At 35.7% G+C, this 17,677-nt stretch overlaps 1 protein-coding gene across 2 annotated transcripts in view; it reads left to right on the top strand.

Annotated features, from left to right (window-relative positions):
• Window positions 1-17,104, top strand: part of FMN1 (formin 1) — a 178,775-nt gene extending 161,671 nt beyond the window's left edge. For both annotated transcript variants that reach the window (XM_086462891.1, XM_086462892.1), the window contains 3 exons: window positions 3,029-3,178; window positions 15,891-15,975; window positions 17,060-17,104. In XM_086462891.1, coding sequence (XP_086319017.1) covers window positions 3,029-3,178; window positions 15,891-15,975; window positions 17,060-17,104 — 280 coding nt within the window. The remainder of the gene's footprint in view (window positions 1-3,028; window positions 3,179-15,890; window positions 15,976-17,059) is intronic.
• The last annotated feature ends 573 nt before the right edge of the window (window positions 17,105-17,677 follow it).

Raw genomic sequence — 17,677 nt, 5'->3', positions numbered from 1 at the left:
AGTTGAGTTTTTAGCCAAACAATGTACTGTGTTTGAGGTTTTAATTACTGTCAACATTGAACTGAATGGGAGTTTTGCAGAATATTGTAGTAACTGATTAACTACTTAATGTAGTAAAACTCTATTTCATCATCACTGAATGTTTTCAGCACTTAGGCTATTGAATGCAGTATACTAAGAAACCAGTGAAATCCTAATGTTTTTATTGCTTGAATATCTGTGCCTTACTTAGGCCAGAGGCAAAATAGGGGGAAAAGTGAGATAAATTGATTTATAGATAGATATAAAATATTTAATAAGTTAGTATTACTAATAAATTTTGTTTACCAAACTATACTTTTGTGAGAGTCAAGGATCTACCTTTAACCTTGTTTGTGTTAGCTATGGAACTGCCATAAATCAACAGAGGTAAAGTAATTTTTACTTCGTATCAATATTTTTTCTTCATGGTCACTAAAGGCAGATCTGTGGTAATTTGGATTTTTATGTTACTTTTCTGAGTCCAGAGTCACTCCACCTAACTGAGACACCTAGGTTAGTCTTCTTAGACAGTCAGGAAAAGAGAGGCACCTCCCAAATGCAGTTCAAGTCTTAGGTGTGAACTGTTCCCATTTACTTGCAGAAGGTGCATAAATGGGCTGATTTATTGCCTGAGATCAGCTGGGGCTTTGCCTCTTCATTTCATTTGTACAAGGATGGATGGCTGGCTTGCTCCCTTTCTACCTAGCTACAAACCTACCTTTTGTGGCACAAGGTCTTTCATATTCTACCCGCTTTGTAGCCTTTCTGGAGCAGAGTAGACTCTCCAGAGTATGGAGATACACTTAATTTGCAACTGACTTAAGCAGTTAGTTGTGTGATACAGAGTTTGGGTTTTTCAATTCCTAACTAAAGGTTCAGTATTTTAAATTGCTGCTAAAAAGGTCTGTTACTTTTGAATGTCAGAAGGCAGTGCAGGAAGCTGGATTAAGCTGGGTGAAAGCAAAATGATGCTACAGGGGGAAGGGCTGAAGATGAAACATGAAGAGGGGATGAGGAGTAAGTGTCAGGGTGAAGGCAGAGTGAGGGTGTGCAGGATTTCAGAATCCTGGAGCTTGCAGAGACAACTCTATCAGCTACAGCTGGGGTGGAGAAGAAGGGTCTTGTTAAGAAGAGAACATGATGCTACCAGGGCTGCTGTTACATAAAGCAAACCTGAGAAAAGAGTTTCTGGTCTTGCTGTTCCTGGCTCAGCTATTGCAGTCAAGGGGTATGAAGAGCTGAGGAAAATTTGACCCAAGTGAATAGAATGGAAATGACATTGCCCAGTAGACATAAACTGTTTTAACCATTTGATTATGACTAAAGTTTATGACTAAAATACTACTAAAAACCATTTTGAAATCCCAGAATGGTTTACATAAACATTTAAAGCTGTATTTTTTCTTTATTTATTGATTTTATCCTTTTAGTGTTACTACAGGACCCTTCAACTCTGAATATTATGGGCTTATTCATACTTATTTCATTGTGATTCCATTACCGTGGATTACCAATTAACTTGAAACAGAGTTACACGTTTCATACAAAACCTGTGTAAGAAATGTAAAAGGTTAAGATTGTCATATAAGAGGATTTTAAAAACTATTCTATCAATAGCTCACCTTGAGCAATATGTGATATTCTTCAGCATGTCCTAGAAACTGTATCCAAAAGTATCAAAAAAACCCAGAGCATATTGGCTTGTGTGGCTAAAATCCAAACTTCTTTACTTTGGGAAGCAGCTTAAGTATATATTCCTTTATTTTCCTGGGGTAACTTCTGTATTTTTTGGTGGTTACTTTATATTCTTCAAGCCTAGCTAAAAGCTTGAATCTCAACCTACATCAAAAAACCTTGACCCTAACCTTGGCAATTCTGTATGAAAACATGCAATGTGGGCTATGCAAATGCAAGTATAAGTTCAGTAAGAAATATTTGCTGAAGCTACATCTGTTGAATAGTTGGGGACTCCTTACAAGTTTGTAAAATACCTCGTATTTATTTTCTTTTCAAGATTTACACTTCCTGTGTTCTAGATTTTGGACCTATTGGCAACTATAAAGAAGAATATAACTTTGTTTTGCTTAAATAAAATCAATGTCTTAAGAATGAGTTATTTTGAAATACGTTGTTAACTTTCTTTTTAGATTACAGTGTTATTTTTAATAAGTATCACCAAATTTTTCAGGATTGTTACATCTACTTTGCAGAGAAAAATGATTCAACCTTTACAAAAGTGAACATACTTTTGTTTTGTTTAGATAAATACCTAGTCATGTGAATCTTTCCATTTTGTCTATACAATGCAATATCATAAAGGTTAAAAATGTACAATCAATTAAAATACTATCAGAAGTATCGTCTATAAGAAAAGTCTGCTTTGAAAATACCCAGCTGTATAGAATTCAGTAGCCACATTACAAAATAAAAATACAGAGCATGAAAATATTGGCGATATATTTTCATAAAATTAATTATCTGCTTATTGACACATGTGGAAGGACATGATTTATTTTCAGTAAAATCTTTGCAAACTGGCTATTGGCACTGTCTGTGGCTTTTTTGTGGCTGCTTCCAATTCACCCTAAGTACTTGAAGGTTATTTTTGACCAAGCCTGGAGATTTTTTCCTGGCTTGGCATGTGACTCTTCCATAGTCCTTCAATAAAGATAAATGGGGGGGTAAGATCTTCATGGAGTGTTGCAGAATAAAGTTATAGATGTAATATAGCATTTTCTGAAATGCAAGAAGTTAGATTGAATGCCCGTGATTTGCCTATGTGACAGATCTCTATGATGGTTCATGCATCTGTAAGTTATCCTCCTGGGAATGAGGTAGGTGTTGGAAGGTTAGTTACACTCAGCATGAATTACTGCTGATTTCCAAGGCTAAGGAGGAGTTACGGTAATTACCAGCCTTGACTACTGGATCAGGAACCAGCCCTCAGAGAAACTGTCTCCCCAGTGGGCTTATATGTTGACAGGTTTTTTTCCTCCCTCCCTCGTAGCTTTGAAGAAACAGTGGGATACTTTGGGCTAAAGCCAAAGCCTGGTGAGAAGGAGATCACACCAAACTACGTTTTCACGGTGTGGTACGAATTCTGCAGTGACTTCAAGACCATTTGGAAACGAGAGAGCAAAAGCATTTCCAAGGAACGGTAAGGTTCTAATAAAGTCATTAGTACCATTTTAGATGTCTGGGAAACTGTTCCTTCTCAAACCCAACAAATTATACTCCTATATTTCACAGGCGTCATTGTTTTCTTTCAGATCTAATGGGCATCAAGGAAAGATTATTCCCTCAGGGTGCATAGGAAAATTCACCAAAGGCATGCTGTCCCCACAAAAAGATAAACACATATAATCTGATAAATTACACTTTTGTAACCCCTTCCAATTACTAGCTAGTAAAATGAAAGGGGAGCTGTGCTAATTTGTAACAGATTGCTTCTCTGTGCATTTTCATGTTGAACTAGCCTAAATGAGGCGATATTGCTGTCGCAGACAGTACAGACAAATAAAAGTGAATGCTTTTCCAGTTAATATACTGCACTTGCATCAAAGGGAAGCCCCAGAGATTCAGGCCACACTTAGCACAGTGTCGAAGCCCCACACTGAATTTACAGCACTGCTTCTGACTTTTGGTGTCCTGCTGAGGACATCAAACTACTTGCCGCTAGATCTTACCACAGTCTCCTGATTTTATTAGTTAGAGAAAAAAAACAACAACAAAAAAAAACAACCAGAAGAAAAAACAAACTGAAAACCTTTAATTATTTTCTTGATTTTCTTAAAGAAGCTTAAAATCTTTTACAAAGAAAAATCAATTCCACTACAAGCACACCATGCTTACCATATCTCAATTCACTTTAAAAGACCTAAAGAGTGGGAATGTGGTCATGCTTTGGAAAAGAATGGGTTAATCAGCATGAAATATAAATCCAGGTGCTTATTCCAAATTGACACAGATTTAAAGAAAAATGTCTTTTAAAAGTATCAGCAAAAGTAGTAAACTCATTTACACTTACATTTTTCATTTTGCTACAAATCAGTGGGGCTTTTCGGTTCATGTAGAAGTAGATTTTTAAAGGACAACATGTAAAAATTATAAATTCCCAATTATCAACCTTATCAACATTGTTTACAGATATTACAGGTTTTGAACACTTGAAAGTTGTAGCTTTTTGTATTGATAGATTGATTTTTAGAAGCTGAAAACTGCGAATGTTTACAAATTTACTCTTATTTCCTTGCATCTAGATCAATATGCAGATTTGTTTTACACATTAAAAACTGTGTAAAATAAACAGTCACTGCAGATAAAGATCATCTCAGGGGTATATTTTCTGCTGAATCATGACTTATTTTTGTAACAACAGCAGTTAGGAAGACTAGAAATTAACTACCCAAGGAAAAAAACCACCCAGACTGTACATCCATTCCTTTTTATGTAATTAGCACCTTGCTGATGGCATACAATGATCCCTTCAAAGAAATTGATTTAAAATACCTTGTAAATGTTTTGACACTACATAACTTCTTAACTTTCTTAATACAGTATTCAAGAAATCTTTGTAAGTGCGTGCTATATTTTGAGGTGAGATGAGAATGTCTCATGTTTTAATAGTTACACAAATAAAATGTACAAATAAAAATACAGTACAAATATTTCATCAGCTCCTTTGGATACCTTTATTCCTATTCATAAATGTAAAGCAATACCAGTAGAATGCAGAGCACCAGTTACTATAACAAGTAATAATAAATTCTATAATAAACTTCAAAGTGCTGACACTTTCTGGATTCTATAGACTGTTTTTCAGAGTTCACTTCAAATTATTTTTACAAAGTTTCATTAATTTCAAAATGACAATTCATTGTCCTTTACATTTAACGTTTGGGTGATTCATCAAGACAATGAGCTGCTGAAATGAGGAGCCTTGTGTAATAAGTAAATTAGAATGACAGGAGAACTGTTTACATCATCCTAAATTGTTTTGTAATGTGCTACTGAAAAGAAGAACATCATGACATCAGTAGATTAGAATGATGGAAAAGCTATTTTCTTCACCTGAAAATGTCCTGTAAAGTCATGACCATTTAAAGTTTCTGTTTTACAAAGTATGAGACAAACAGTTGATGAGCTGCTGTCCAAAAGAGTTTGAAAGCAAGCTAAGAGTCATTGTGCACATTGGTGACTAAAAACCTTAGTATGACAGGAATGAACAGCTGTCTTCCTTAACTGGCTAATTAATTGGATGCACTTTTTGTTTTGCATTTTTAAAGACTGTAATTTAATTTAAAAAAACAACAACAACAACAACAAACAACGGTTTATCATGAAGCGATTCTTTGGTTTTGAAGGAAATTTTAAAGAGGAAGAATTGGCAGTGTAAGTCAATATTTTCAAACTTCAATTCTGAAACTGAAGCATTGATAAACTTATGTGAACACATTTACAATTGGATTACCCTTCAAATTTCAGGAGGAACAGCAGAAACTCAGCATAAAATGTGTCTGAATTATCTAATCACAAAGATAACTAAAATTGGATTTCATTGTTTACATTTATGTAGCAATGTTAATATTGGATTATAATTTTTCTCTCAAGAAATATGGTTCAGAAAGTTCAAAATTTAATTAAAATATGCAGAATTACCATTATGCAAAGGTGTAGTTAAAATTGTATTAGCTTAAAATTAATAGTAGTAAAAATAGGTCAAAAGATCTGTTTCCAAAATTAAAATTTTATACTGCAAACTAACTGCTTTGCATTGTATAACAGACAACTTTAAACTCGCTGAATTTCAGGGGGAAAAAAAGTGTACCGCCTTGAACTAAATGACAGCCTCAGCTGCAAGATCCTGTTTTGTCTAAAAACTACTTGGCTCCCAAATGTAACACAACTGTAGAAATCTAATTAGATTTCTATGGGACTTTTCTTAAAGTAAAGGAAACACTTTAACTGAGCTGCCCTGCATTTAACCTACCATGAAAATAAATTAACTGCCTGCAAAATATAGTTGAATCATTGTCTCTTTCCTGGACAAAATTTGCGCACCATTTAGGAATGCAAGACAGAGTTACAGATAGATAACAAACCTAGATAGATACGATACGATTTAAGATATGATATGATATGTGATATGATAAATAAATGACTTTAGAGATAAAATGAAGAAAATTTTCAAAACCATATTCCTGATAGGAATATGATGACAGTTTTCTTTCAGACATAGTATTCCCTTTGATACCAGCATGCAACTACAGTACAATAAAATTCACTTTGCCTCTTCAGCTCTTACAAACAGCTTAATGTAAATGCACCATAATCTCAGCAAACATTGGGGAATTTGTTTTGTTTTGCATCAAAACCCAGTTTCATTGTTGACAACTTTATAATTTAGTATGTCTGTGCATCTAGGTACATCAACTGCTGTTATGCTTTTATGCTCTTCATAAAATTTTGAGATGAGAACTGAATTGAAGACTAAAACAAAGGTGTATTTTTTTTTGGCAACAGGGCACTTACACTACAGTAGATTGCATATGATTTCACTCTCACTTCCTTAGATTACTAATTTTATTTGCAGTGGACATGTCTATGAATTCAGAATAAACCAAATATATGTTTATAACAACTTAAATACATTATATATATGTATGAATGCCTGTCTATAGTCTATTAAAGCATTCAAGCTCTGTTAAAGCATATTTTAAGAGGATATCCTGGCCAAGTCTGAATATAGGGAAAAAGTATAAATACAGAAAAAATACTAGTAGTTTGTAGTGAGTAGTTTCATCACAAACTGTGATTATGTGGTTTGCAAAACAAATGGGACAAGGATTATCACTGTGTGTTTATGGGTGTTACCCTTTAAATATGAAATAATTAAATACAAAAGGAATTATTGCTGTTAATTTGACCCACTGCTTACATTGCAAAGATAAGATTGCTACAATAGTTACCATACTGGATTAAGCCATCCCTTTCAGACTGAACATACATACACATTTTATAGGTCAGAATTCAGAAAAGAAAAAGAGAACCAAAGTTTCTCTCAATAGCTGGAGAAGACATAATCATTATTTAGTGAACACAATTATATACTTCATATTAAAGAGAGGAAAAAAGTCCTATTTTTAATGGTACCTTTTATAAAAGGTCCTTTTTTTAAAATGCTTTCTTTGTTCTTGAATTTCATATTTAGCACAAAGCAAGTTGATGGTTTCAGCTTAATCTTGTGAAAAAAGACATAGTGATTTTTTTTTGCCACAAAGGCAAGAACAGGTTTGAAAAGCAGAAGCTCTCACTGTAGCAGTGTAGGTAGCTAATGGTAAAAAGATGAAAATGTCCTAACAAAAGAAAAAACACTGAGCAGTGCCCAACTAATTTTTATTTATTATAGTAAATTGGAGTTGGCTGTAGCTTTCTGCCCAGCTCTTCCACATATTGAATACAGAATTAATTGTATTCATTGCCCTCTATTTCTGCACAGGAAAAGAATAAGTCTGGAGAGTCCTTGTTTGTAACACCACATGGTCATAGGAGATAATACGAAAACTGCAAAATCTCTTAGCTGCTGGCCAATACAATATTTAATATTTTTAAACATTGTTTAAGCTAATTAGGAGACTATCATGTGCCTAACAAATGACTGAAATTTGACAGAAACAGTTGCCACAGAGGAACTAGTGGATTATATTTTCTTTTTCGATATCACAGGTGGAGAAATAATCTTTGGTTCAAGACATTGTATCTATTTTAGAAGACCAGATTTATTTTATAGTTTGATTTAAAAAGTGAATTTCTCTTTCATCTATTGTGCATCATTTATATGTTACCTAAGATAATGGGAGTCGCTGAGAGTCTAGGTTTGCAGCCATTTTGATCTATTTGTACTATGGTAGAACACTCTGTCCTAAGCATTAGTCAAACACTCCAAAATAGGGCATCATGCAGGTGTCATACGATCTGCATGTATGATAAAAGCCAAAAGATGAGTGTAATGTTGTTTATTTCATTTGATATTAAACTAATGATCTAATAAGGCAAATTGATATCACAACAGAAATGAGTTTTAAGGAAATATTTGAAATATGTTCGTTAGGATCATTGGGTGTCTGTGGATTTGTGCTGGGAGTTCCTTGTGCACATAATTGCAGCATCGGGGTAAAGGCAACATATTTGTGAGAAAATTTGATCAATGTCCCCTACACATTACTAAGCTGGAGGCTAGTGGTTCGTTGTCATATAAAAGCTTTTGGAATGAGTTTTAAGTTAATTGTGCTTCAGTGAAGGAGGAGAAGAAGGTGACATTCTACAGGTCTACGTTCCACATGCATTTTAAGTAGATTTTAGATGGCCAGTGTCTATACCAGAAAGGTAGGGTTGAAGTAGCTGGTACATGAATTAATGAAGAGTTGTACCAGATTGTTTAGCAATGCAGAGGGAAAAGGAAGGATTTTTACATGCTTCTAAGGTTAAGGTGTAGCTATGGGGCAAATTGAGGAGATAATTACAGATTACGGGCCTGTACTGCAAAACAGAAATGTCTATTTCCTGTAGAGCATGTATCAAGGCTCTTGCTCTTGGGAAAAAAAAAAAAAGCATTTCTTTTTAGGTGGCATTAGCAAAGCACTATACAACAAAACAGAAAACATCACTGAATCATTATATGAATCTACAGTTACCCATATGAAGTTATTCTCCCTTCCTCTCCAAAAGAATGTGGTAGAGCTGGGAGAGGTAAGAATAAGAATGATCAGGTATAGCTTCTGCATAAGGAACCATTTAAATAAAGGGGAATTCTTTGGCTTGGGAAGGACCATGCTGAAAAGGTTATGATAGGGATCTGTACAAGCATGAAGGTTGAATGGGAAATAGTCATTACATACCTCATCTAAAACTACAGTTGAAGAGCATCAAATGGAATTAGCAAGTGGCTGGTACAAGCCGAATGCAGTGATGCCTCTTTACAGAAGGCATACTTAATCTTTTGAGCACTTTGCCACAAGAAGTCACAGATGCCAAAAGCTTGCCTTGCTTCCAAATGGTGGCAGCACAAATTTGTATTAGAAAAATCCATGAAGGACTAACCTATGAAGAGAGTTTCCAGCTGCGAAAGTATTCTGGTGAATTATCACTGTATGCTTTGGCTGTCCTTATATGCTCCTGGGTGTCTGCTAGTGGCCAGCTCAGATGGACTGAAGCGTTTTTTTGATACAAATTGGTGTAGCCTTTTCCTTCCTATTGGTTTTTCTTATGGACCAGGTTTCCTAAAGGCACAAAAATAGATTTTTTTTTTCTTGTGACTACAGAGCTAAAATTTCTCACCCACTTTATAAAGATAATCAAAACACTGTCAGTAGATCCATAAAAAATAGAAATCTATCAAGTGTACTAGCAGTTTGAGATTTGGAGACAAATTCCACTGACAACATACGTTTTACTGTATTTGTACTGATTTAGTTGGTGAACATTTATTCAAAATGCAATTTGAAGATTTGATCAATAATGACAAAGTATTTTCCAGAAGATTTAAGCCTAGAGGCTTGATCAGGCAATTGTATTGTACAACACAGTAATAGAAGTGGACAATGTTCAAACTTCACAGTTTGTTATAAGGCTCCTAATTGTGAAGCTAACCAAGACCTCTATAAAATCACAGAATCATAGAATCATTTAGGTTGGAAAAGACCCTTAAGATCATTGAGTCCAACCATTAGCCTAGCACTGCCAAGTCCACCACTAAACCATGTCCTCATCTGTCAGGCCAGGTAATACACGGGCATTTGTCTCCTAAAATTTTGAGACTGAACTGTAGCCTGTTATGTTGCATGGGCTAACAGTGTTTTCAGGAAACGGTGCCGTTACTAAAAGATTAGTTTATGGGCTGCATACAGAAATTATTATATGACTGAGAGCAGTAAGGCATGTAACACATGAAAGGAATTTGAGCCATGGGGATATTTCTTAGTCTCTCAAGGGGAGTCACTGTTCAACTGTGTTAAGGACCTGGGCTGGATATGTAGCTTGGCTCTAGGTTGAAAAGTTGATGTTGACTGGAACTACCTCTGCTTGTTCATCTCCACCCATATCTGAAGATCTGCTTTGCACAACAATTCCTGTGCCAACACGGTCTTATGGGAGAAGTTTGAATGCTCAGGTGGCATATAATTGTCATTCCCAGCTATTTCATAACCCACAGCTATCCACATAACCCACCAGCTGCATGGAAGGAGCTGTAGAAGTGAAGAGAATGGATTATTCCAGAACATGAAGAGGCTAAGAGAGAATCAGAAAATTTGGTCTCTGTCTTTGTACAATGGCAGAGCCTGAACACACATGAGTAGCAACTAGCTTGTTTAGAAGGGATTCTAGTTTTCCTAACTGGGGGCTTTAGAGCATGGAGCATGCCAGCTCACACCTTCTTCTGTCTGACTTGAATGGGAAGCAGGGGTAAAAATGATAATGAGTTTATCTGGTTAGTCCCTGGCTTGATATCTTTTCCTGTAAGGAGGAAGAACATTGTCATGAGCTTATGAAGGAAAGTTTTAATAAATACGGGTTTATGATTAGATTTAGCTTCTGTGTCCCTAGTTACAAAATAAAAATAATAATTTTGAATAAAAATAATGTAGTTATTTTTCACTAATATCTCCTAAGTTGAGGCCTGACTTGCATCCAATTTACAGGGCAAGACACCACCTGACACATAGAGGCATTCCCATTGCTCATAGTAAAGATTTATGTGCAGTATTGGAGTCATGGTTCTCCTATTTAGAAATACATTGTTTTGATAATTTCATTCAATTTTGCATTCCATATTACAGTTGATTTCCATATACAGTTTTCCATATTACAGTTGACAACACATCTTCTTTATTTACTAAGGTGTATTGACCTCTTTTGCTTGCTGCTGAAGGACAGTAACTTTTCCTTTGAACACATCCATGTTGCAGCTGGTCAGATTTCAAGGCTTAACCGACCTGCGTTCTGTCATCTTTTGTCCTCGTGTTATTGCTTGCTAAATTAGCACCTGCACACCTTTTGTCTCTGTGTTGTGATTCAGCTATTCTACCGTCCTTTCTGGTCTTTGTCTTCTGCAGTGCTCTCTGTTCAAAAGTGTCCTTGTCAATATTTTTCTAGTGTGTTTTACTGCACACTTCTATCCCTTCTTGCTTTGCTGTTTTAGATATACTTCTGTTGACTTTTCTATTCCCATTTCTTCCTCCTTGATTTCACATCTATTAGATTCAGTCCCAGTTTCTCATCCATGAAATATCTAAAACACAGCTAGACTAGCGTGTCCATCTATGCTATTTTGTACTGATAGAGGAATTAAAAAAAAAAAATCTTTTTATGAAGTCCATTCCTTTGCACATCTCCAAACTCCCCCTCATGGTCATGCCTCTGTAAATGTCCAGTTCGTGTGAGCTGCTCCCCTGCACATTAATTCACACGACAAAAACTCAGACAGGGTATAGACTGGTTGGTGGGGTGCCTAGTTCATGTTGTTCAGCCTACACCTATAAGTTGTAAATTGTGGAGCTCTATCTCAGGGCTTGTTTTTCTACTGTTTCTTCCAAGATAAGGAGATACACATTAATTGAACTTCCCTAAGCTGAAGAATTTACCAGTCCCAATTATCTTTCCAGCTGAGAACTGCGATTGTTTAACCTCGAGAAAAGAAGGCTCAGGGGAGATCTTACTGCTCTCTACAAGTACCTGAAAGGACTTTGTAGTGAGGTGGGCTTCGATCTCTTCTCCCAAGTAACAAGTGACAGGACAAGAGGAAGTGGCCTTAAGTTGCGCCAGGAGAGGTTTAGATTGGACATTAGGAAAAATGTCTTCACCAAAAGGGTTGTCAAGCACTGGAACAGGCTGCCCAGGGAAGTGGTTGAGCCACGATCCCTGGAGGTGTAAACACTTAAGTAATGAATGAGCTTAAGTAACAAGATGAAGTGAGTAAATGGTTTGAGACAATACTTTGTAAATCTCACCCCCTAAGCAGTGCCAGTGTCACTAAGACACTAATTCTAGTAAATCTACAGTAAATGTTTTAGTAAAGTATTTCAAAGTCCTCTTTAGATGTTTTGTTGGCCCTTATACTGAACACAAGACTTAAGTGGATTTCACATATTCCCTCAACTTCTTTTCTATTCCACCTGGTTTCTATAAAGTATAAATTTTAAAATTGGCCACCTTCATTATCATCTAATATAAATGCAATTACTCACAAGGAAGAAGGGAAATTTAACAGAATAATTATTTCCCTTGTATTTTGACATTCTATCACTTTGCTTTTGTTTTACTTCAAACAGACTTTAATTGCTGAACAATTAAAAGTAGTCATGGAAGTTTATACTTTTATAAGAAGGATTTAAACAATTTACATCTATATAAATTCTCATAAATTAAAATTAATGTCTTACCTTTATAATACATTCAATAGTTTATTTTAAGTTAACTAAAAATAATAGTATGTTGTGTAGTGTATCTGCATATTGGTTAATAGCATAATACATAGGTCTAAGAAAAGATCAGAAGATAATTGTTTAGTTCTATCCTTTTGAATGTACTTCATATGTAATTTTGTTCGTTCTGTACCTTTTTCATCTCTAATTTTACTTCTAACTTTAATATACTTCCAATTTTTGGCATTTTAATGAAAAGCTTTTCAAACAAAGTTATGCTATTATATGATTTATGCAAATAGGAAATTATTTCTATTTGTGCTAAGGAAAAGTGTTAGAAAAAAGATAGATTGAACAGAGAAGAGGAATACCTAAGTTGAATTAACTGAGTTTGTCTAGTTACTAATCATTCTTTAAGTATATGATTTGTTTGGTTTTACTTATCTGTTTCAGTAACAGACTTAGTCAAGTGTTGGGCATACATTCAGCTTTAGATCATAGAATAGTTTGGGCTTGAAGGGACCTCTAAAGGCCATCTAGTCTAAACCCCCTGCAGTAAGCAGGGACATCTTCAGCTAGATCAGGTTGCTCAGAGCTCCGTCCAACCTGAGCTTGAATGTTTCTGGGGATGGGGCTTCTACCACCTCTCTGGGCAGTCTGCACCAGTGTTTCACCATCCTCATTGTAAAAAATTTCTTCCTTGTATCTAGTTTAAATCCGCTCTCTTTTAGTTTAAAACCATTACTCCTTATCACAACAGTCCCTGCTAAAAAGATTGCCCCCTCCTTTCCTGCAGGCCCCCTTTAAGCACTGGAAGGCTGCTAGAAGGTCTCTCCGGAGCCTTCCCTTTTCCAGGCTGAATAACCCCAGCTCTCTCAGCCTGTCCTCACAGGGGAGGTGCTCCAGTCCCTGATCATCTTTGTGGCCTTCCTCTGGTCCTGCTCCATCAGGTCCATGTCTTTACTGTGCTGGGGACTCCAGAGCTGCACGCGGGTAAAGAATATTGTGTGTGTTTGTAAGTTTTGATGGAAGGCTGTCATAGCTAACGATTAAAATCATGTGTTCATATCTAGGGCTTTTTAATGAAAGTAAAATAATGGAAAAAAATGACGATTAGACTTCTGCTGTTAGCCAATTTTATGATGTTGAATTTGATAGTTTTTATACTATTTCATCTTCCTTATTTCAAGGATAGTGCTTCCAAACAGAATAGCCAGTTGTGGTATCCTGTCCATGTTTAACAAAGAATTATTTTTATTTATAAGGCACCTTTACAACATGGGTGCTTCACTGATGTAACTACTTTCTCAAAATTGAGCCATCTGCTTTTAAAAAATCCCAAAGAGTTACATTCCTTTTAAATTATGCACGTAGGTTTCTGATAATGCCTGGTAATCTTATCAGTCATATGTTAGCAAAGTGATGGCTTTTTTTCCTAGGAGGCCAAAGTGTAATACATAACTAGTCTGTCATTTTTATGTGCCATATATCATATGATTCAAATCATGTTAGCAATGGTTTATTTTTATTCTGTATTCCAAACTATGCATTCTATTTTAAAAAATCCAGGTTTCATGGAAATTGTGCAAATATGGAATAAAATACACAGAGCCTCAGTCAGTGAGAGCCATAGTTTTGTTTTTAAGTCTAGAAGTTTATAATCGCAATAATTCTCTCTTCAGATGAAAATACAGACACTAAGTGGTTAAAAACTATTCTGAAAAGACTCCTAGGACCAAAGAGAACATGGGCAAAAAGAAAATGCGCTCAAAACAGGGAATAGTTTATAACTTGATCTCTTGGTGTGATTCTGCTGAACCCGAATACTGTCACTTGAAATACATCATCTTCACATAAACTTTGTAGTTTTGAGTAATAGCATGCTGTCCAGTGGGTGCTATTGTCCATCATTAAGAAGTAAACTGTGCTGATTAACAAAATTGTAAAAAGATGGGATGGTATGTTGCCGCTTAGTTGTTTACCTGTAGAAACACAGAACACTAATTAAGTTTTAAAAAGACTTCAGATAAATTTAAAAACATACAGAATAATAATTTCATATTTATGTATGAGGGTGTACTTACAGCTTGAATCAATGTTGTAGCTAAACAGTGTTGAAAATAAGTTTACTTGAAAGTAGTGTAACTGTTTCCTCCTGTTCTTGAGCACTGGAAAGTAAGACAGCACCAAGAACTACCCAGTAGATGCTTCTAAAATACATTGCTTAGAGAAGTAATTTTAGTTTCCAGCACTGAGCATTGATAAACTTAATAATAAACTTATGAACGTGTTTTATATTTTTTTAAAAAATCTAGTTTGCTGCTAGTGTTACAGCAAGGAAGTACACATCAGTAATTGCAGCTATAATCCACTTTCCTTTTCGCTTTTCTTCCAAAATTCCTCAAAAATTGAGTGTGTCGAAAGTGGTTTGAACTGGACGTGGTATTTTAAATACTTTTTGACTGGCCATAGCAATTATTTCTGCCAGTGGAAAAAATTAAATAGGAGAAGAAAGTACAATTTTTCAGTTCAAGAGTGCCAAGAAATGTGTTGTTTCTAGTAAAAGACTGATTTGGTGAGCATTAGTGAAAATTGGTTTGCTGAGTTCTCCTTGCTTATTAAAATTCACTCAAAACCTCTTTCTCTCTGCATTTTGCATATAGAATTGTAAAGTAGATGTTCACAGCATCAGCATTTTAAAGGCACTGATAGCTGGGCAGATTCAGAGAGACAAGGGTCCTGTATGCAAGACCCTAAGAGCAAAAAGCAAGAAACAGAGGAATCAGATCTGTGTTCTTCTTTCCCCTGAAAGTAGCGCTTTCAGTAGACTGGTCTGTAGCTGCACACAAGACAGGTTTAACTACCCCGAGACAAGAGCCCCTTCTAACTTGCCTCTCCTTCTATTACCGCATCAGTGAGGCTGGTCAGTCAATTCATGTAAAGCAACGGGGAAAATTTTAAGGAGAAACTGGCAGATGCTTTTATTTCAAGGTTTTCAGAGGAAATACAATGTGTAGCCTGGCAAATGGCCTACTAAAATAGTATATTCTATATGTACAACAGATTGAGCCAGCTACTGGGTTTTTTCAGAGGAGTATCTTCTTGCCTTGACACTGCAGCTTTTTTGGTGGGAAAGATGCTCCATAAAGCCCAGGTACTTCATAAAACCCAGATCTTGCAAGAACAGAGACATCATTTGCCTGCTGACATATTCAGTGAGCAATACAGGCAGACTGTCCTTTTGCTTTTGATTTTCTCTGTTTAAAAATGTACTTTGATCTACTTTTGGTACTTTGTTAAGTGCCTTTGAATAATAATAGTTTGGGCTAATATGCCTAAAAACAGTTAGTGGTGGTGGTTCTTACAGATAAAGAGTATATACCAACAAGAGCCAGAACACTTTTAATTTCTTTGACTCTATCAATGTCTTTTCTATGTGTTTTGTTTCAGAATTAAAGTGGCTCAGCAATCAGTAAGCAAGTTAACTGCAGAGAAGAAAGTTGAAACGAAGAAAATCAATCCTACAGCCAGCCTGGTATGATGTGTTTCTCAGTATGACATTCCGAAAGGTTTTTGTGACACTACTTTTGTCATTCAAATTGATGGCAGGTTTCTGCTGTTGTTGAAGGGTGACATAGTATGCTTAGTTTGAATGTAGGAGTGATTTTCTTCCCGAGGAGAAATTTTAAGCTTATGCACTATGATAGTCCAACAGTTAATTTTAAAACTGAGTTTAGTTGCACCTAAGCATGGCTCTGCTGTTTTAGATAACAAAATATGATAAGAGCTGCTTTTCTGTTTTCTTCCCTGCTTTAACTGAAGTCTCTTGTATTTTCTTCCATGCTCCGTAGTGCATTGAGGATCACTGCGTATGTTTGTCCAACAGCTGAGCATCTGGGTTTTTTCCAAACCTTACAAAATCTTGTCTGTTCTGTTGAATAGTGGTAGAAGGGATTAAATGCCCATTTTTTTCCTTGCTGTTTCCCAGTTTTTTAATACAACACAAAAAGAGGATTAATAATTTGCACTGTAGATAAAAGCTTTTTTGTCTATGTACAAGACACGTAGGTTAGATCAGCATTTCTCAAACTGTAGGAAGCAAGAGACTAAGGAAGGGAATGTACATGAAGGAATCAGTATATTATTTCCATTCCCAGCAGACCATATCAGTTGCAGGACAGGCGGCAGAGGTATGAATGACTATGCTTGCGTGGGAAGAGGTCATTAAACAGCAGAATCTAGCTAATGCTAAATTAGAGCCTTTATGTCAGCAGAAACCACTCCAGACAAGAGAAGGTATTAGATTTACGTGAATTTGAAATGTATCTCGTTTTCTCTAGCTGCACTGGTCTTCACAGAGCTGCGTGTTTTTAAAGCTACACGGTATTTGAAGAGTGTGTACCTAAAGCAAGTTCAGTTTTTCTACAGTAAATAATGAACTGGTTCTGAGCCTTCCTTGAGTGCTCTAGGTGTTAATTTTTTTTTTAATTAAAGAAAACTCTAATCTACTGCGGCTTGTTTAGTACTTCTGAGTCTTCTAGACCAAATGATCACTGCAACTTGAAAGGAAATGGAAAATTATAGACAAAAATGACAATAGAACTCTCTTTCTTTAACAGAAAGAAAGACTACGTCAGAAGGAAGCCAACGTGACTGCCAACTGAAAGCAGAAAGATGAAAATGATAGTGTGACTTCATACCTTGCATGATGCTTTACTATGCCCATGGCCCAGGGAGCACCTTATCTTAGATACTGACTTCTGCTTTGCTGATCTGTTCCAAGACAATCCACTAAAGACTTTTCAGTTCCTTCACAGGGGTTTGCACATTCAGTGGAGGGAATTCTAAGAAGGTATTTACATGGGAAGTCATAATTATTTTCTGTAACTCTTCCTTACATTGCTTAAAATGCATCTGGTTCTTAATGGTTATTTAAAGCACTCTGTTCATCATGCTTTAATATGGAGGAGCTAAAGTGTGCATTTTGGATGCTGAATTAAGTAATGGCTAACAACCTGTAGGTTATTTACAGGGCTTTGTGTAGATAAGAACAAATATGCTATTCAGCTTACAAAAGACTATTACATCATTTTTGTTACTTCAGCAGTAACTGAAGTAAAATTGACTTATTCTAAATAATTTTACAGTGTCTAAGTATTGGATGCATCTTTCTAAAACTGATTAAATGTAATTATAGATTTATGCTGTATTTTACTATAAATATTTTTATAGAAGCT

The sequence above is a fragment of the Leptosomus discolor genome, chromosome 3 (assembly GCF_034619465.1).
Source record: "Leptosomus discolor isolate bLepDis1 chromosome 3, bLepDis1.hap2, whole genome shotgun sequence".
Taxonomy (NCBI): Eukaryota; Metazoa; Chordata; class Aves; order Leptosomiformes; family Leptosomidae; genus Leptosomus; species Leptosomus discolor.
Note: the sequence above shows the minus strand (reverse complement) of the source record. Positions and strands in the feature narration are given on the sequence as shown.